General features: G+C 37.3%; 1 protein-coding gene across 3 annotated transcripts in view; it reads left to right on the plus strand.

Moving 5' to 3' along the window:
• The window catches only part of LOC126266653 (palmitoyltransferase ZDHHC3-like), a 107,358-nt gene extending 86,672 nt beyond the window's left edge, over positions 1–20,686 (plus strand). For 2 of the 3 annotated variants that reach the window (XM_049971050.1, XM_049971051.1), the window contains exon 7: positions 8,534–10,113. In XM_049971050.1, the coding sequence (XP_049827007.1) occupies positions 8,534–8,692 (159 nt within the window). In that variant the 3' untranslated portion in view covers positions 8,693–10,113. Of the gene's footprint in view, positions 1–8,533 lie in introns of all 3 variants that reach the window. The other variant, XM_049971049.1, reaches the window with a different exon arrangement.
• The last annotated feature ends 1,006 nt before the right edge of the window (positions 20,687–21,692 follow it).

Consider the following 21,692-nt stretch of genomic DNA (forward strand, 5'->3'; position numbering starts at 1 on the left):
TGAGAGATATGTGTCTTATTTATACCATAGTTACTGATCGGTATGAAGTAAGTGGATCCATGGGTTGTCAATACTGACCGAGAGAAAAGTAAACACTGCCCCCCATTATGACGTCTCTAGATGCGTAAGCCGTGTCATTTTTTAGGCAGTCCTCTTATTACCTTGAGCCAAACCATCTTCTTTCTGTAGAAGCTCGAACAGTAAATACTATGTTAACTATCATCATCATCATCACCACCACCACCACCACCACACCCACCATTTTCCTTTCAAGGAATAGACTGTTGCCGGTTGTGGACTAAAAAAAAAATCCAACTTTTTTCAGGTCTTCCAATACCTCTTTTCCTGTTTGGCTTGTAGTTTAAGATATTCTGAAGAATTCTTTGACCTGGCATTCACATGACGTGTTGTTTCCAATCTTCACAATATTTTTGAATTTTTTCATTCATACTAAAAATATTTGCTTGTATTCTAATATAATTGTTTCTAATCATGTCTCTTTTTGTGCAGCCCTTCTTCTATCTTAGGAACCTCACATCTGCTGTTTGTTCCACTTCCATAGGATAACAGTGGAACTGCCATTACTCTATATTATAACCCAGTGTTCTGCTAATGGCATCACAGACAGAATTGATACTATGTCGGCAATAGTACCAATTATTATACAAAAGCTTTGTGAGATCTGTCAGTCAAAGAATTTGAACTATCAGTGGTGCTTCACAAGATTTATAACAGTGATCACTAATAAATTCCACAGGAGAAATGGATGGTCAATAAGAGGACTAGGAAGATTTAAAAAAAAAAAATGCTATAATTGGGAGACCCCAGAAAATACGGGAGAGTTGGTCACTCTGAGTCTTCCACCATGGGATGTTAGCAACACTTGATGTCGGCAACTGACAATAGTCCGCTGTGACCGGGTATTCAAAGCATGCAACATCACACCACACTATGAGAGTATGAGCAAACAGAATTTTGCTGCAGTCAGTAACTAGCCAGGGTGTAATTGGGCACTCAGTAGCTACTATCCTCTTGAAAATATCTGTCCCCTGCAGAAGGGGATGAAACATTGAGTTTCAATGTGGAATCCATCCAAGCATGGCATAATAGCCTGGAATATTTTATTAACTGTGACATTTTCAGTTGTGAAAGTTGTTGTTGTTGTTGTTGTTGTTGTTGTTGTTGTCTTCAGTCTTGAGACTGGTTTGATGCAGCTCTCCATGCTGCTCTATCCTGTGCAAGCTTCTTCATCCCCCAGTACCTACTGCAACCTACATCCTTCTGAATCTGCTTAGTGTATTCATCTCTTGGTCTCCCTCTACGGTTTTTACCCTCCACACTGCCCTCCAATACTAAATTGGTGATCCCTTGATGCCTCAGAACATGTCCTACCAACCGATCCCTTCTTCTAGTCAAGTTGTGCCACAAACTTCTCTTCTCCCCAATCCTATTCAATACTTCCTCGTTAGTTATGTGATCTACCCATCTAATCTTAAGCATTCGTCTGTAGAACCACATTTCGAAACCTTCTATTCTCTTCTTGTGCAAACTAGTTATTGTCCATGTTTCACTTCCATACATGGCTACACTCCACACAAATACTTTCAGAAATGACTTCCTGACAAATCTATACTCAATGTTAACAAATTTCTCTTCTTCAGAAACACTTTCCTTGCCATTGCCAGTCTACATTTTATATCCTCTCTACTTCGACCATCATCAGTTATTTTGCTCCCCAAATAGCAAAACTCCTTTACTACTTTAAGTGTCTCATTTCCTAATCTAATTCCCTCAGCATCACCCGACTTAATTCGACTACATTCCATTACCCTAGTTTTGCTTTTGTTGATGTTCATCTTATATCCTCCTTTCAAGACACCGTCCACTCCGTTCAACTGCTCTTCCAAGTCATTTGCTGTCTCTGACCTCAAAGTTTTTATTACTTCTCCATGGATTTTAATACCTACTCCGAATTTTTCTTTTGTTTCCTTTACTGCTTGCTCAATATACAGATTGAATAACATCGGAGAAAGGCTACAACCCTGTCTCAATCCCTTTCCAACCGCTGCTTCCCTTTCATGTCCCTCCACTCTTATAACTGCCATCTGGTTTCTGTACAAATTGTAAATAGCCTTTCGCTCCCCGTATTTTACCCATGCCACCTTCAGAATTTGAAAGAGAGTATTCCATTCAACATTGTCAAAAGCTTTCTCTAAGTCTACAAATGCTAGAAACGTAGGTTTGCCCTTCCTTAATCTAGCTTCTAAGATAAGTCGTAGTGTCAGTATTGCTACACGTGTTCCAACATTTCTACGGAATCCAAACTGATCTTCCCCGAGGTCGGATTCTACTAGTTTTTCCATTCGTCTGTAAAGAATTCGTGTTAGTATTTTGCAGCTGTGACTTATTAAACTGATAGTTCGGTAATTTTCACATCTGTCAACACCTGCTTTCTTTGGGATTGGAATTATTATATTCCTCTTGAAGTCTGAGGGTACTTCACCTGTCTCATACATCTTGCTCACTAGATGGTAGAGTTTTGACAGGACTGGCTCTCCCGAGGCCGTCAGTAGCTCCAGTGGAATGTTGTCTACTCCGGGGGCCTTGTTTCGACTCAGGTCTTTCAGTGCTCTGTCAAACTCTTCACACAGCATCGTGTCTCCCATTTCATCTTCATCTACATCCTCTTCCATTTCCATAATATTGTCCTCAAGTACATCGCCCTTCTATAGACTCTCTATATACTCCTTCCACCTTCCACCTTTCTGCTTTTCCTTCTTTGCTTAGAACTGGGTTTCCATCTGAGCTCTTGATGTTCAGACAAGTGGTTCTCTTTTCACCAAAGGTCTCTTTAATTTTCCTGTAGGCAGTATCTATCTTACCTCTAGTGAGATAAGCCTCTACATCCTTACATTTGTCCTCTAGCCATCCCTGCTTAGCCATTTTGCACTTCCTGTCGATCTCATTTTAGAGACGTTTGTATTCCTTTTTGCCTTCTTCATTTATTGCATTTTTATATTTTCTCCTTTCATCAATTAGATTCAATATTTCTTCTGTTACCCAAGGATTTCTACTAGCCCTCGTCTTTTTACCTACTTTATCCTCTGCTGCCTTCACTACTTCACCCCTCAAAGCTACCCATTCTTCTTCTACTGTATTTCTTTCCCCCATTCCTGTCAATTGTTCCCTTATGCTCTCCCTGAAATTCTGTACAACCACTGGTTCTTTCAGTTTATCCAGGTCCCATCTCCTTAAATTCCCACCTTTTTGCAGTTTTTTCAGTTTTAATCTAAAAGTCATAACCAATAGATTGTGGTCAGAGTCCACATCTGCCCCTGGAAATGTCTTACAATTTAAAACCTGGTTCCTAAATCTCAATCTTACCATTATATAATCTATATGATAACTTTTAGTATCTCCAGGATTCTTCCATGTATACAACCTTCTATCATGGTTCTTAAACCAAGTGTTAGCTATGATTAAGTTGTGCTCTGTGCAAAATTCTACCAGGCGGCTTCCTCTTTCATTTCTTAGCCCCAATCCATATTCATCTACTACATTTCCTTCTCTCCCTTTTCCTACTGCTGAATTCCAGTCACCCATTACTATTAAATTTTTGTCTCCCTTCACTATCTGAATAATTTCTTTTATTTCATCATATATTTCTTCAATTTCTTCGTCATCTGCAGAGCTAGTTGGCATATAAACTTGTACTACTGTAGTAGGTGTGGGCTTCGTATCTATCTTGGCCACAACAATGCGTTCACTATGCTGTTTGTAGTAGCTTACCCGCATTCCTATTTTCCTATTCATTATTAAACCCGCTCCTGCATTACCCCTATTTGATTTTGTGTTTATAACCCTGTAGTCACCAGACCAGAAGTGTTGTTCCTCCTGCTACCGAACTTCACTAATTCCCACTATATCTAACTTTAACCTATCCATTTCCCTTTTTAAATTTTCTAACCTACCTGCCCAATTAAGGGATCTGACATTCCACGCTCCGATCCGTAGAACACCAGTTTTCTTTCTCCTGATAACGACATCCTCTTGAGTAGTCCCCGCCCGGAGATCCGAATGGGGGACTATTTTACCTCCGGAATATTTTACCCAAGGGGACGCCATCATCATTTAATCATACAGTAAAGCTGCATTCCCTCGGGAAAAATTACAGCTGTAGTTTCCCCTTGCTTTCAGCCGTTCGCAGTACCAACACAGCAAGGCCGTTTTGGTTATTGTTGCAAGGCCAGATCAGTCAATCATCCAGACTGTTGCCCTTGCAACTACTGAAAAGGCTAAAAGGCTGCTGCCCCTCTTCAGGAACCACACGTTTGTCTGGCCTCTCAACAGATACCCCTGTTGTACCTACGGTACGGCCATCTGTATCGCTGAGGTACGCAAGCCTCCCCACCAACGGCAAGGTCCATGGTTCATGGGGGGGGGGGGGGGTTGTGAAAGTTAATATTTTATAAATAAGGAAATATGAGGGGTATCCACAAAGTACATTACGTTTCCGTTTGTATCCGTTAGGGGCAGGGCTAGCGGGACCATCTTGGTGACGTGGCATTCCGCCGCTCAGTCGGCATCCTGCTGTGCTAGTGAGAGGGTCGTGCTGTACTCTGTTGAGTTACTGTGACAGTTTGAAATGTCAGCGTTAATTGAAAATGCCGCGAAGTGTGAAATGCGTGCTGTAATAAGGTTTCTGACTGCAAAAAGCTGTACACCAAGAGAAATTTATCGGCAGCTTTGTGATGTGTATGGGGACAACATAATCACTGAAGGTGGAGTGCGTCAATGGGTCATAAAATTTAAAAATGGCCAAACTAACGTTCACAACGAAGAGCGAAGTGGAAGACCCAGCATAGTGACTGCCGAACTTGTCGAGAAAGTCGATGCTGCGGTCCGTGAAAACCGTAATTTCACAATAACGGAACACTCTGTGAGTTTTCCACGAATTTCACGAAGTTTGTTGCACAAAGTCATTACCGTAAAGCTTGGTTACCACACGTTTTGTGCAAGATGGATACCAAAAATCTTGACAGAGACTCACAAAAATCAGCGAATGGCTGCTGCAGCGTTAACGTTTTTGGACGCTCGCGAGAAAGATGGCGACTCATTACTCGATCGCATCGTTATTGGTGATGAAACATGGGTTAAGCATGTGAACTGTGAGACAAAACTGCATTCAATGCAGTGGGGGCACACAAATTCCCCCCAAAAACCCAAGAAATGCATGCAGACAATGTCGGCAAGGAAGGTGATGGCAACTGTCTTTTGGGACAGAAAAGGTGTGATTTTTGTGGATTTCCTGGAAAGAGGCTCTACAATAAACTCTCAAAGGTATTGCCAAACTCTTCACAACCTCAAAAGAGCTATACAAAACTAGGGCAGGGGAAAGTTGGGCTCAAATATCTTGCTGATTCATGACAACGCCCGGGCCCACACGGCAAATGCCACTCGTGAAGTTCTTGAATCTTTTAAGTGGGAGTTGTTTCCTCATCCGCTGTACAGTCCCGACCTGGCACCGAGCGACTTCCACTTATTCCCAGCAATGAAGAAGTGGTTGGCTATGCAGCGTTTTGATGGCGACGCACAGCTTCAAGAAGAGGTAACCACGTGGTTGAAGGCTCAGGCGGCCAATTTTTACAACGAAGGAATTTCCAAGCTCGTCCATCGCTATGATAAGTGCCTTAATTTAAATGGCAACTATGTAGAAAAGTAGTATTTAAGTGTGGCTTTCATTTGTATGTAATAAAAAAAATTCCAAAACTTTATTTATTTTTAATTCCAAAACGTAATGTACTTTGTGGATAGCCCTCATACGTAATGTCAGATAATGACAAAACATCCTGTTGCAGCACCATGACACAGTATAATATGGTACATAAAGAAAACCTAGCATTCATTATTTGGTGTTTACATGCATTAAGTGCTGGTTAATTAGAAAAAAAAATGTCTTACACAAATCAGGGAAACTGGTTCATAATTGTTCTATACTGAGAATGCAGTTCAGTTGTAGGCACAAAAGTATCCCAACAGATGACATCCAACAAGAACGACAATTCAGCGAATGTGCAAATAATTATTGTTGGAGGGCTACTGGAATACTATACATACGGTAAGGAGCAAGCCTCCAACTAGCAGAGTGAATGAAACCAACATTCGGACAGCTGTTGTTCATAATCCACATGTTAGTTCCAGAGAAGTTTCAGGTACCTCTGGAATAAGTCAGCCCATTGTTGTTCACATTTTGCTCACAAACTTTTTCCACCCCATCATGTGTCACTTCACCAGTTGGTTAAGCAGTGGGAATGCAGAAGGCACATGGAAATCTGATGCTCTGTTCTGATGCAACAACAGGACAAAAGGTTCTTTCTTCAAAGAATTTTCTGTACAATTGAAGCTTGCTTCACCAGTCATGATAAGCTGACTATAATAAATGTAAATTGTTAGGCCATTGAGAATCCACACTAGCTGAAACATGTTGAACATCATAGGCAATGAAGTGTGAACATTTGGTGTGGGATTATCAGAGGTTATGTGATTGGGTTTCTTCAGTAAAGTAAGAGCAATCAGGTAAAAATTACACACAATGTCTGACAGAGGTAGTACCACTTGAAATATGTGGATGCATGGGGTACCAGAACAATGGGTGCAAAGGTCTTGCCCGTATTACCAAATGATTGGAGCCACTGTTCTTTTTTCCCCAGGCTAATATCAAAAATAAAGCCTGTATATAAGTTCCAACAGCCCAAGTGCATTTAAAATGTGACACTGTTGCAGCATGTGCAATGATGTTGAAGGAATCTGGCTTCAGTATGTCCATAAGTCCTTGCACCAGTGATTGCAAACATGTATAGCAATAAATGGTGGGTTCTTTGAACTCTTGGTATATGAAAGGATTTGTAAGCAAGTGTTTATGACCACAACATCTTGTTGTTCCTTTTTGTTACTGTTACTGATATAATTTTGTGATCTAAGTGTGTATCTTGACATTAAACTCATGATGCTAAGTTATTATTTAGCAGTCTTTATACCTGAATTCCCTGTTTTACAAATTCTATCAAATTTTGATGTTCAACTTTCTTCCAAGGCTCTGAAGGAAACAAGTGTACAGCTGTTACTGTAGTTATCTGGTGCATCATCCTTAGGTGTCGCGTCCTTTGTCTTCCAGTTGGAGTGTTGATCCATCCACATGCAGCCAACTGTGATTAGTATCAGTTTAATCTAAAAGTTTTCTTCACTATTCCGCTTTGTAAGTAGACTTTATTAGCTGCATCAAGCTGCAGCTCCACATTGGCCTAATGCAACAATTTGTATAACAACACGAACTTTCGCTTAAGACTGCATTTGATTTTGTGTTCAAAATAAATAAATTAGTTATCAAATTTTGAAGATTGAAATTTTGTTTAATACATAGCTCTTAGAAGTATGATACTAGCAGCAGATGTAATGCCATTGAAAAATGAAATTTATACCATTATTTCTGTAAAAACTTAACTATGAGCAGAGACTGTACTTCATTTAGTGAAAACATTTTCGTAGCTCATGTGGGTGAAAACAGAAGAAATGGTGTATTAGACAGTTCAGGAAATTACGGTATATTGATAATTTTTACTTATGGACTGTCTGACAGCAACTGAATAAAACACAATTTTCGTGCCATACGTGTTTTGCCTTTATTTTCTGCAAGGCATCATCAGTGGCAGGTTGTGTGGACAATTTCTTACATATTACGCTCCTATTGCATTTTTGATGTTGTTGTTCTTATTATGAATGCCAATTTGTGGTTTTTTCCACATTCCACAGCACTATGAACTGAACGCTTGTTTCAATGCAATGTTTTGGTTTCTGTTGCCGACTGTCAAATGTTTTTGCCAAAGATCGAATGTTATTGACAGTCGGCAACAGAAACCAAAACATTGCATTGAAACAAGCGTTCAGTTCATAGTGCTGTCGAATGTGGGAAAAAACCACAAATTGGCGTTCATAAGAAGGAGAACAAAACCAAAAATGCAACAGGAGTGTAATATGTAAGAAATTGTCCACGCGACCTCCCACTGATGATGCCTTGCAGAAAATAAAGGCGAAACGCGTATGATGCTGAAATTATGTTTTATTCAGTTGCTGTCAGACAGTCCATAAGTAAAAATTATCAATATACCGTAATATTATATGCAGCTGAGGAAGACAGGACTACAAAAGGTTCAGGAAATATCTGAGTCTGAATCATTTTGTATTTTGGTGCAATTGCAAAATATGTTTTTAACCCAGAGAACAATGTGCAAGTGTTCGCAAATGTGTGGAGGGGGCTGGGTTTATCTCTTCATTATACATTCAGAGACATGAACAGGTTCTGGAGAAATTCATTTTGCCACTCCTTCTTGAAATCTGCTATTTTGTCTCATAATATCCCAAGCAAGCCAGAGATACAATGCACATATCAACATTTGTGCATAAATTGTGATGAAATCTGGCAGCGAAAAAAGTGAGCAAAATAATGGAGTCTCAAAAGACATGTTTGTTCTTTCAGGGAATTGAGCAACTGAAAAAGGAAGAGGCACGATGGGTGAAGAAGTCGCGGTGGAAGAGCATACAGGCAGTCTTTGGACGATTTTCACTCGCCTGGTTCTCTCCATTTACAAGGCCACCTTCTAAATCAAAAGTTGAGAGCTACCTATATTCAGTCTGAAGCCCAAAGTCAGTGAGGTTACCTTGTCTTTTAAGCAACTAATGACTTTTACATTTTAATCTGTGTATACACATGGCTGAAAGTTTATATTAAGAATTCATTGCAAAAATTTTTATGAGCTTTTCCAGACACCTGTAGTTTACCTGCTGTAAAGGCTCAGTGTTTTTTTCCTCTTGCCTATTGAGCAAGATTATTGTAAGGAGTGACATAAAACTGTGGTTGTTGTTCTCACTGAAAAATAATGTACTTTCATTTCACAGTGACTTTTTGATAACATTACTGTTTTGGTGCTAAGATCACATTTGTACCCTTGTTCTCATTGCCGCTGGTATTGAATACCTAATGTCAGTATGTAACTTTGGTCATACTAGCCTACTCATCTCCCCTCTTCTGCCTATTGAATGTGTATCATAGCATCTGTCATTTTGACTGTGCAGAGTATAATAATTTCTATATGTCTTGTGCACTGGGAGCACCTTCGATTGTAATTTAAAAAGTGGAAAATAACTATCCCAAATTAAACTATGAAATATAGTTGATAGAAAAGAGGTCTAACCATGTTAGATAGCTATGTTTAAGCTGACAAAATATCAGTTGTGTGCAGAGTTTGCCCTATAAACTTTTTTGATCCACAAGTCGAAAGTAACTAAGTAAATGTTACTTGTAATCATTTTTGGATAACCCAGTGTACAGTGATCCATATCTTGAAATTGACTTCTGCAGAATTTGAATGATTTCAGCATGCCATACTATCATGTATTTACACACAGTGTGTGGGCTAAATTACAATCAGACTGCAAACAGTGAAATAAGACAGAATACAAAAAGAGTAAAAAACAACTTCTGTTTGTCTAGTTCCTACATTATTTATTATATTGTGTTCTCTGTCATGACATTCCTGTCCCAGTGCGGTACAAATCAATGTTATGGTAAATACTTCTTTCATATCATGAATTTGTTGGATTTGCCATGTTTGTTCAGAAATGGTTTGAACTACTGTGACATGTTCCTGTAGTGGCCATATATTTCTCAAAGCTGGCTTATTGTATGTAAGCACTCCTCAGAAAACAAAACGTACTCTTTCATAAAACCATCACAGTTTATTGAATTCCTTAGCCATATATTTTTTATCATTTGTTATAATTGTATACAAAGAAGACATAGTCTTTATTGCTGTCATTGTGAAGGTGGCAGTAAATAGTTTAGAACACATCAATAGTATTACCTACTGACAGCATAATTCTCTAAACAGTGTATAATATGTATTTCCTATTTTTGTACAGTTGTATATACTAATTCTGTTAAATAGCAATGCTTTTTGTATCCAACAAAGAAAATTGGTAAATGGCATGACTGTGATTTCCTCATCTGTTTTATTTGTTTTATATTATATGTTGAATAAATATTGCCAACAAATGTCAGTTCTTTTGGTACAGTATAAAAGTATTATTTTTGACTGTATACATACATTTCACATCTTTGATACAAATATGTTGTAATATTAATTATTCAATTGAGGTTTCGCCATCATTTTCAGTTGCGTAATAAATGCCATTAGATATTTCACTGTGGATTTGATAGCCATCATATGTTGAGGGTGACAAGATATTAAGAAAAAAATATGTACTTGAGGGCATTGGTGTGTGGTTCTCACAAAAGAAAGTATTCATGCCGTTCCCCAAAATTTTAACATTCCATACTTTCCAGTATCCTCTTCTTTCTCAGTACTGCCAGTGTGATGTTATGTTCAGTGGTGTATAGTTAGTGTGTGTTTATGCAATAAGTACCTGCTTTCTGTAATATATTTTGTGATTATAAAGCTAAGAGCTTTCATACATTCCTTAAAACAAAATGAAAAATTCAAATCTCAGGAATGAGTATGATTACATATGTATTTATTTTACTTGAAAGATATTAGTAAGAAGATTGTCATAGATAGCTAAGCAAAAATGTGTTATATTTCAGAACTATCTCTCTTTGGAATCTAAAGAGAAAACAAGGAAATGTGTGGAAAGTAAAATGGTTGTTATGAGAAGAATATGCCAGTCAGAAAAGGATCAGACTAGAATGCTAGATGTAAAAGAAAGTTGTGAGGAGGACATACCAAAATCTGTTAATTGCTTGTGCAGCATTCATTCTACTTCATATTTAATATTTCTTTCAACTTTTTGGTTTTGAACTACTCATCTTGTGTTTTAATGTTTTCTATGTATTTTCTTTTTTCTTCTTCTCTTTTCAACACCCAAAATGAAAACATTTGGGCTGCAGTTCTTCACTGATTTCTTTGAATAATACCACCGGCATCATGCACTTGTGTATTGTTAGAGTATAGTATTTTCTGTGACCCTGGGCAGTAAAATTTCACTGATATGTATTTTGGAAGATTTCATAGAATGGCTTTGTCTAAGTAGTAAAAATGATGAATACACATATATCACTTCACATACTAATGCTTTTAAACCTTTTTAACTAATTTCAATTACTAAAGACATCAGTTTTGCTATTGATTGTGAGGACCAGCTCTGAGATTTATTTGTCAGCAAGACCTTACAAACTCTTCCTTGTGTTACTCTGACTCGTGCCCCCCTCCCCCCCCCCCTTTCCCAAATTCCACTCCACTCTCCTCTCCTCAAAAATGATAAAGCTGTCCTCAGTGATGCTGTACTAGGCATGGCCCTGTTGCCTTCCTTCACTCTTTGAACTGACTTGACCAGCTACAGTTTAAGTGCTCTCTGAACTATGGTGAAGCTCCTAATTTTTTGTGCTAACAAACATTACAAGTTGTAAAACTCAGTGCACTGACTGGGGATTGAACCTCGGAACTTTGGACTGATAGACACACCTACTCACTGAACCACGCAAAACTACACCCCCCCTCCCAAAAAAAAGGCCCAAAGAGTGAAAGCTGTTAATTCTATCTGATTCGTTCTAGATTTCATCACCCCAATAATTACTGTTTCATTGGCATATAATTGCACACTTGTTAAAAGATTTTTGGATAAAGATAAACAACCTTTATTGATAATTCTAACTTCTCTATAACAGTTTGTGTTTTGAGAGCTCTCCACTTGTCACTTGCTCTGTGTGTACTGTTCTCTCGCAGTGAAGATGGGAATCTCTTTTCAAAGTTTTCATTGTTTTGCCTCAAACAGCAACCTCATTTACTCCTTTCACTTTGTCCTCCCTAATTTTTCTAAATGTTACTACAGTTCTCTGCTATTGTTTATCCATTGCTAGTTTTTATTTTATTTTATGCCTTGTTCTTCTCTGCTGTCTTTTAAACACTTATTTGCCTACTTTTTACTTGCTTGCTTTTTTAACTTTGTTTCTAGTTTTCCTTTACATAGTTTTAACAGTTTTTATCTTTATTCTTTTTTTTCTTTTTCTTATATAAGTGTGAAGTTTCTATGTTGCTAATGTTTTATGTAGGACAATAAAAAGTGTATCATTATTGTAGTATTATTGTAACTAGATTTTTGTATTTATCCTTAACTTCTGTTTCATTTTACGTTTAATTATCAATTTATAATTTTTGTTGTGTTTCATGCGATATACTTGCTGCTTCAATGCACCTTCTCCAGACTGTTGAACTTCTTGATAGCACATCCTCACGTTAATTATCTGTACCTGGTATATGTCTGTTATGGCTGAAAATGAAAGAAGTTTTTGTTGCAGAATGTTAGACACAGAATTAGCATGTGTAATTTGTATCACCATAAGCTTAATAACAGTAGTAATTATTGTCTTGGTATATAGGGGGCATTCAAAAAGAAATGAGCCGTATGCTATAAAGTGAAAACCCCTGAATGGATCATAATGCCATTGCCTATGGGGGAAGCTGTCCTTCGTATAAGAGTGCGAGTCACGAAACTCACTATAAAGGACATGGGCTTGTACCCAGTGATGAGAGAGTGAGGATTTGCATGCTTTATTGTTCACACCTCAATAGTGGTGAAAATAAAGAAATGGAGACTGCAAAAGAAGAGTAAAGGTGTGTAGTGCATTTCCTTACAGTCTAAAGAGTGTCTAGAATGGAAATTTGCTGCAAAATAGAACAAGGGTACGGAGAACACTGCATGTCCATTGCAAGGGTCAAGTCATGGCACAAGGGATTCAAGGAAAGACAGAAATCATTGGCTGGTGTCACATCATCTGGAATGCCACACCAGTTTACCAGTACCATTGTCCAGCAGATGGATGCCCTCGTTACTGAAGACCAGCGAGTTATATGGCAGCCATTGCCCCAGAGCTCAGGTTGAACATTCGAAGTGCAATAGATATGCAGTGCCCTCTGTACACTTGTGCCATTCTTCGATGAATTTCTGTTCCCTACATTCCTTCCACTCTCAGGAAATATGCTACCCCCTTTCCTCTTCTTTTGAAACCTCAATTTCTTTATTTACACCAATACAGAATGCAATGGATGGTTGATATGTGCATGTACCCACCCTTTTGTCACAAGAGCATGTGCCTGTGTCCCTTTAGCAGTGAGTTTGGCACCTCAGAGCTCTTATAGGTACAAAACCTTGTCTGTAGGATATGACAGTACAATCTCTTCAGCGGTTTTCATTTTATGGCCTCCGGTTCATTTATTTTTGAATGCTCCATAGAGCAGTAAATGATTATATCATGTCATCAGAATAACATCTTGATAATTGAGTATCTGTTGCTTCCACAGTTGTTTGTTAATGGAAATTACTCAGTTTTTCATATACCTTTGGTTTTTTTCGCAGTATTTGTTTTTGATTATACTACCCTAATGCGAATAACTTTTGCTTTAGTTTCATTGCTATATTGTCATCATCACCACCATTAAATCCATTTAATGAAAACTACAAATACTAAACATACGCATGGAAGATACTGTTTGTGTAATTTTAAGATTGCCTGTACAGGGACTGTGAAAAGTCTTTGTAATATTTCTTAGAACTAATGTCTACATTCTGCTTGAAATTATTAAGTTACATCGTTTTTTCCCTTATTGCACTGTAATTTTAGACAAAAGTCTTTACATCCAACACAGTCAGCTGATATTAGATCAAGTGATTTATTTTTACTTATCTCTATGTATTATCAATTGAAAATGGCCACATTAGACATAGTATTGTGTCTCACAATTACAGCCAAATAAAGGGGGAAAAGGTGTCACTTAACCTTGAATGCCGTATACTACTTGTCCATATGGCAAGAAGAGATCACTATCAGTTAAAGTGGGCTAGGCATGGCTGCTTCATGTGCCTGATCTGAAAAATCGTGAGATGTGGAAATTGGAAATTTTTGGTAAGGTGTTATGGGATCAAACTGATGAGGTCATCAGTCCCTAAGCTTATGCACTATTTAATCTTACTTAAACTTAACTTATGCTAAGGACAACACACACATAAAAAGTGGCTGGTTGCCGTATTTTTTCAGTGAAATAACACACATCCATGCCCGAGGGAGGACTCGAACCTCGAACAGGGGGAGCCGTGCCATGAGATGTGATAATGTTCATAAGTCTAAGGCTTTCAGTCAGTGTTGTGACTTTGCATTTGAAAGCTGGCTACAGTGCTGCCAGCTGTCAGGGATCTTTTCTCGTCATATAAGAGAAGTGCACACTGAGCTGTTATCAGCATCCCCCGCCACTACAGTCATTTTGTTTAAGTCTTTCTTTGATGGAACCTTCATTTGTGAAATTTTTGTTCAACTATCTTTCCTGGTCTTATTATTCATCATCCTATAAATAGCTAAATTGTTTAACATCTGTCTCCATACAGGGAACAGTTATTGAAATATCTGTTGAATAGGGGTTTCAGTTTGGGACCGAAGAGCATATTTGTCTAGGTAAACCTTTACTTCGTATTGTGGAATTTATTGTAACTTGCATTCTTTTAAACTTGTTGTAATTTCTAACTGATCGTTGGAAGCCATCTTATGTGTTTTGTATAACAGTGGCATCATCTGTGTATAAAAGGATATTTACTACTCCTATTGTAAGATTTACTTTTCTTCACTTTTTTTCTTTTTTACAATATTATGTAGTGCTTGGGTGTTTTTAATCCATTTTTTTTAGTCTTCCAGTAGCAAGAACATTATATGCAGTTTCTTGTATGCTTTTTACAAACTCGGTCAGTATGTTGGAGGAAATTCATGGCAGTTGTTTCTTCAAAATTTTTCTTTTATTTTCTTTTTTCATATAACTTTATAAGCTTTTTTCTGCACAGTTGTGTTGTCCCTATTCTTCATTATTGTCAGTCTTTGATTTTGTTCAGCTAAATAATTTTTAGTCTATTCTTGCATAGCTGTGATATTTGTTCACCTTGCAGGTGATATATTTTATAATTTCTTTCCGTGCTCTTCATTTTTTTTCTTTTTCTTTTCTTTTCATGGTCTCAGTCTGACAAATTATGGGTCGATGTATTAGGGAAGCTATTTTAGTCCTCTATAAAGATTTTGGTGTCTTTCAATGAGCCCTTCATCACACTATGATGTAATGAAGAAGTTTCATACCATTTAGCTGTGAAGGTATCTTTAATGTTTTGTGGACTTAAAGGCTCAAATATATGCTCTTGGCCACTTCTAGCACTGTTGCCCCAAAGATGCCCATTACTCTTTGTTATTAACCTTTAAATCTTCAGCTTAACAAGCATTCATAAACCACGGTTTTGTTTAGCAATTTTTTTGTGCCTTATACAGTTTTCTGTGTCCTCAAATTCTTCCCAGATCTGAAGCATAAACTTATCAGCTGTTGTATAATCTGTATTTTTAGCCATTATTGTTATCATCACTAGGTTATTTGAATACTTCAGCATAAAGAAGACCACACACACACACACACACACACACACACACACACACACACACACACACACACACACACACACATCCCTATGCCCCTACATGATGCCGACTGGACACACAATGCCAGTATTGCAGTTTGGTAGTTGCACTAGGTTGAGGTGGGGTTGTGCTAGGTGGGTGGGTAGAGGAAGAGAGACACAGGAGCAAACTATAACTATATGAGTAACCCTTATCCTTTTATTATTATTATTATTATTATTATTATTATTAATTTCAGCTTATTAATTATTTGATACTCTATATGCAGCTCTTCTAGTTTTCACCATTACAAAATTTTGAAATCCTTTGATCCCTTTTAATACATTTTTCTCATTCCCCTATGAACTACTCTCTTTTCCTCATGCAATCCTCTAACATTCCATAACAAGTGAGATGATGCAGTAGTTTAGAACCTAGTCTCACATTTTGAAGGAATACATTACAAATACCCAGCCATCTACCATGTAGACTTAGGTTTTCCATGGTTTTGTTGGATTGTTTAAGATGAATACTATGTTAATTTCTTTGAACTTACCATGGTTGATCCCTTCCCAAAATTGTTCTGTACGAACTGATTCAATGTCTCTGATGACCTTGACTCTAATAGTCAACCATTCCATATACCCACATATATTACCTGAGACACTCAGTCCCTTAACCTTTCATTGCCGTGTCATCTTCTTTGAGGTAAGTCCAGATTTTTTTTTTTCTGAATAGCTTGTGAGAGATGGTCAAGTCCCTTGCACTTATTAGTATCCAGTGCCAGAGTATATGTTGGGTGAGGCTGCAACCCTAGAACCTCATGTCATTCACTGGTTTGTGTGATTGTCCCTTCTCTAGACGAGCTGATTTTCATTATAGTTGTGATGTGGCATCTATTCCTACATTGCTACTGTACTAATCCCAATACCAGGCTGCCTCTTCCACTAGGTATGCTAAGACATCTCATGCTTCTTTAGGGTAATCTCATAATGAAAAATTTGCAACTTACAGATCACTGAAGTAAAAATCTATGTTTGTAATTTACGTATCCTTTATAGGGAGCAGTTTACAGAAATGCTTTATTACTGTTTTAAACTTGAGTGGTCAGTAATATTAAAGATAAGCTTATTTCAGGATAGTTGGACTGTTGAAAATTCAAACATCCCGCATAAAAGATTGTGCTCCGTGTGATCTGTTTGCGTCATGACATTTTCCAGCAGCCCTCTAGGTACATGATAGTGTAGAACACTAATGGCAAGAAAACTTGACTGATTACCATTCATGTTGCTGTTGTGATACTTTCCAGTTTCAGCTGTCAAAAATGGCTGTTGTGTGAGGTTCATGCCACTGTGGCATTGTAGCCCTGCTGTCACCTACTGCCAATCCCTGTAAGAATTTATTTACACCTTTTCCATTAAATGTTCAAATGATATTGACTGATATTTGTAGGTAGAAGAATGCACTTAAAATATCCACATTCAGTTATATGACATAAAATATCCACATTCAGTTATATGACATAAAATATCCACGTTCAGTTTTGACATCTTGCATTTATATGTGTGAATTAGTAATTGACATGCATTGTCAGCTTTTATGCTCAGTGCTGCATGTAGCTGTTTTTTTCTGAAGCTTTGAACTTGGAGGCTTTTGCAATGGCATTTAGATGTACTGCAGTCCATTATTTAGACGTTATGCCTGTAGTGTGTTCTTGTTATTTCCTTTGTCAGCTGTACCATTTTTCTACACGTTTTCTTTTCTCTCTCTAGTTTCCAGCTCTGGAATCTTAATACTCACCATCTTCTTTTGTGTGGTATAGCTAAATGTGTTGTAGTTTAACAGTATTTGACTGGTACAGTGTTTATGAATACATATAAAAGTCACCATTAAACTATAGACTTTGACATAGTATACATATTTATTCTGTGTTCTAGATATTGTTATTGTACCATGCATTAAAAATGTTACACATGTGCCTAGTTAGTTGAAAAGATATTATCAGATCTCATTTTTGTAGTGACAAACTATTTTTTGATGGGTTTAACAGTTTTTTAATATTATATTACTGGAACATCTCTGTGGACCAATTGATTTTGAATTTTTTAATCTCTGTGTACATGTGACACAGTAACAAGAAAATTGTTGAGCTATATTTTATTCTAAAGTCTGTAACATCTCTTTGCAGTTAGCAGAGATTAAGGGACACATACCTGTACATGTGCTGTTTCAATTGAATTTTGAGATCTGTTAGTTCATTTTTCTTTGTATGTAGATTAAGGTTGATGACAATCATAATGTTAAAGATGAGATGCAAGCACTGGTGATTTTATGCATAGGTTTGTGAATGAAAAAGCGGCCCAGAAAAAGAAATATCAGCTGATGAGCTACTGAATAAATCAGATTTCCTTGGAGTTTCTTAACTGAATGCTCCTTTCTTAGAGACCACTTGCTGACAAAATGGCAAAGTGAAGTGTTTAACAATCATTCAGCTACTTGCTGTGGTAGTAGAATGTGGTTCTTTATACTGCAATGTAGCATTATAGAAGTGATTACTGAGCATGAAAACTTGTATGCGTCTGTAGTAAAATAATTAACTGACAATGAAAATAATGCGTGACCCAGGCAACTTGAGATGGCATGCCAATCCTGGATGGATGTACATAATTTTTAAAGAAAATCAATGTATTTAAAGGCAGGACTTGAACTCTGTGTAGCTGAATACAGTGTTTCGGGAAGCAGAATAAATGAAACGAAAAAAGAGTGACAATTACTTCAAAAAATAATGGGACAAAAAACAGGTGGAAAGGAAGTTACAAAAGAAACAACTTAGAATTTTACAGGAATATTTCGACACACACACACACACACACACACACACACACACACACACACACACAGCAAAATTGTATGTAACAAATTTTCAGTGCCAGTACGTAGGCACAAAAAGAACCAAAATAAAAGGATCAGTGACACTCATAAACACCTAAAAGAGAAGGTTATATCAGATGAAGACATTCTATATGGGAAAAGATGAAGAACAAATGCTACATTTTCAAAGTAGCAGAGCTGATGAATGGAGGAAATATCAGAAATGAGGGAAAATAATGGCAATAGAAAGAATATGTCTTGAATATTTCACAATCTGGAGTTGGTCAGATGTGAATCAACAAGAAGGAAAACAGTTTAGTACTGATAAGAAAATTTACTTCTAGAATGAAATTTGTCATTAAAAAGTAAACCTTGAGAACTTTATAACAGTCTATGTAAGACCAAGTTTCCAGAACATTACATGCCGCTGCAGGGAGAAACATTATGCAAAAAAATATTGTAGAATAACACGTTTTAATTAGTGCATGACTTTTTCCATTGGTGGCAAATTGACTATTTGGTGTAGACCTGGCAGGAATGTGCAAAGTAAATTGTGATAAATTTCGAACTTTAAAATCTGTGGAGAAAACAAAGTAAACAAGAGTAATGATGATGTACTGGCTGCAAACTTAGATCAAGAGGATAATGGTGAGCAGATATGTAGTCTCCTGCCATTTCACAACAAAGAAATAAAATCTTTTGTGTGTCTGCTAAGGAAGGAACAACTCTTAATTAGCTCCTGGGTAAAACATTCACGAAACGTCTTGATTTTATCATTTTTATGTTATATTCTTCTTAGTGTGAAACGAATTGCCATGTTACCAAGTTAAAATTCCCACTGGAGTAGACAGTGCTGCATTGGCAAAATTTAATTTTAGAACAACATTTATGTTTATTCTAATGTAACTAAATGTTGTAATGTCTAGCTGGTGTATTTCTATGTTGTCAACACACTGCTGGGTGTAAGCTTAACAGTATATTTACCATAAAACACTGTAGAGTGTTGTGTCTCAAAATTGTGAACGTACATAAGTTTCTGTTATATGTCTACAGAACTGATATCTTTTAGTTTTAGTTATCATAATTTGTGCTTTTATTGCAATATAATGGCTGTTACAACTGTGCATAAGCTAGAAAGTAACTAAGTTTAAACTGGGATTTCATGTGCTACTAAAATTAATTGTCGGTGGTTTGGAGAATGAAGTTTGTCAGAATAGTTGCAGGTTATGGTAGATGAAAGCCTGTTCCCAGAGAACTTATAAAGTGAAAATCTCATTTATGTGAGGTAATTGGTGCTGTTTGCTTACGTGCAGCACAGTGTTGAAAACAGGTTTTGAAAACTAGTACAACAGTAATATTGCCAGATTTTGAAATTCATCAGAAACTGTAAGAGTAATACAAGAATCACCAGTTAAGTAGAGGCAAAATGTGACCATCTCATTTTAACCAGCACAAAAGCTGATCACAGGGCTTCATCCAGTAAGAAGAACAGTGCTGCATACTGCCTGAGCACCATATGCCTACAATAACTTGTCACTTGTGATACATACTGGGAGTGAAGGAACAGGTGTAATCCACTCCCAGTGCTCCTGTGTGAAGTGTAAAGTTATAGGGCATATGTGCTACTGTAACCTCTTTAAGCAAATGTAATTTTAACTAGTCATATCAGGAAAATATGACGACTCACCATGTAGATGAAGGATTGATCACTGAAGAAAGGTGATGAACTCAAGTTCCTCATCATTGAACTCGCATTCATCATGAATGTGAATAAGCTCTCTCTCTCTCTCTCTCTCTCTCTCTCTCTCTCTCTCTCTCTCTCTCTCTGATGTGTGTGTGTGTGTGTGTGTGTGTGTGTGTGTGTGGGCGCGCGCGCGCGTGGGTGCATGTGCGCGCGTGCTGCTCAAGCCTTCCTCTACTAGTGAGTGGTTGTCATCTTTGCTTATATCAGTGTTAATATTCTGACTAGGGTTGACCGATTCATGATGGAAATAAATAAAACCATATGCGCATCGTTTCCTTGCTATACACCCAATTCTTTGAGCATCAGTTATTTTGTATCACTGTAATTAACCTGAGGGCTGTGTGCCACTCTCTGATCATAATATGTTACGTTTTAGCAGCTGTCTCTTCTTTCTGTTTGAGACACTCTTCCTATTATTCACCAGTAAAATAAGAGCTTGTGATGATTTGTGGTGTCATACTTACTGGTCATTCACATTTTTAATGGTTGTGTAATAGAACAAATTCATATCATGAAGTGTATTCTGTATTTAATGAAAAGATAACCATTTAACAGTATTAAAAATGCTGTGCTTTAAAGAACATGTTTATTTGTTTGAACAACTGAAATTTCAACTTTTACATCACCATAATTATTCTTTGTGTACTTGTGGTGTAGTAATTGAGTTATTTTATTGATTGGTTCTGTCTTGTAGTTGCCTGCAAACATAGTTAATATACTAAGTAATGGAATACTTTGAGTGTTAATTAGCAGTTGTTAACTGTTCAAAGCAGTTGATGTGATCTTCTCAGACTGTGAACCCTTTAAGTAGGCATGGCAGTTATATACCTATGCTCTAGTAATTCACAGTGTGTTGGGTGGATATACCCATACTATGCATTCTGTGGCTAATAATTAGTGGGAATGATGAATTATCAGCCTGCTGTTGAAACTCAGTTGTTAGTTGAGCTTTGTCCATTAGATGGCAGCTCCCTTCAGGCAGCACTGCATATTTTGGACTAGTTATAACATTTTCCAATTGAGTGCACATCGACAGTACATGTCGAGTGAAGCAGGTGCAAAAGTGTGCCTTTTTCATCTGCGTTTAATGCTATGTTAGTGAGTGATCTTTTGCTATGGCGGAAAGAAGTCATTTATCTGATTTGGAGATATATCAGCTGCTTTTAGAAAGCGATGATAATGTCAGTGGTAGGCCTGAAAGTTTTCCACTTGTGGCTGTTGAGGCTAGTGAAAATGACTTTGATTCAGAAACATCTGATTATGAGACTACTGCAGCAGACAGTACCTACTGCATTTGTTAAGCTACTTCAGTTCATGATCAGTCTTTGCCCAATAGTAGTAGTGGTACAGTTGTGTCTCTATAACAGTACGAAGTGATGAGTTGTTTTGTGTGTTCTATGGATGATCCTTTGTGCAAAATAATGTATGAACAGATGAACTTATATGCACAACAATTCATAGCTTCTCACCCCAATTTAGCAGCACACTACAGGGTTCGAAGTTGGCAGGATACTACAAGTGATGAGGTAAAGACACTTACTGAAATACTCATATTTCGAGGAATTCTTCACAGACCGAAACACAGGA

The sequence above is a fragment of the Schistocerca gregaria genome, chromosome 4 (genome assembly GCF_023897955.1).
Source record: "Schistocerca gregaria isolate iqSchGreg1 chromosome 4, iqSchGreg1.2, whole genome shotgun sequence".
Taxonomy (NCBI): Eukaryota; Metazoa; Arthropoda; class Insecta; order Orthoptera; family Acrididae; genus Schistocerca; species Schistocerca gregaria.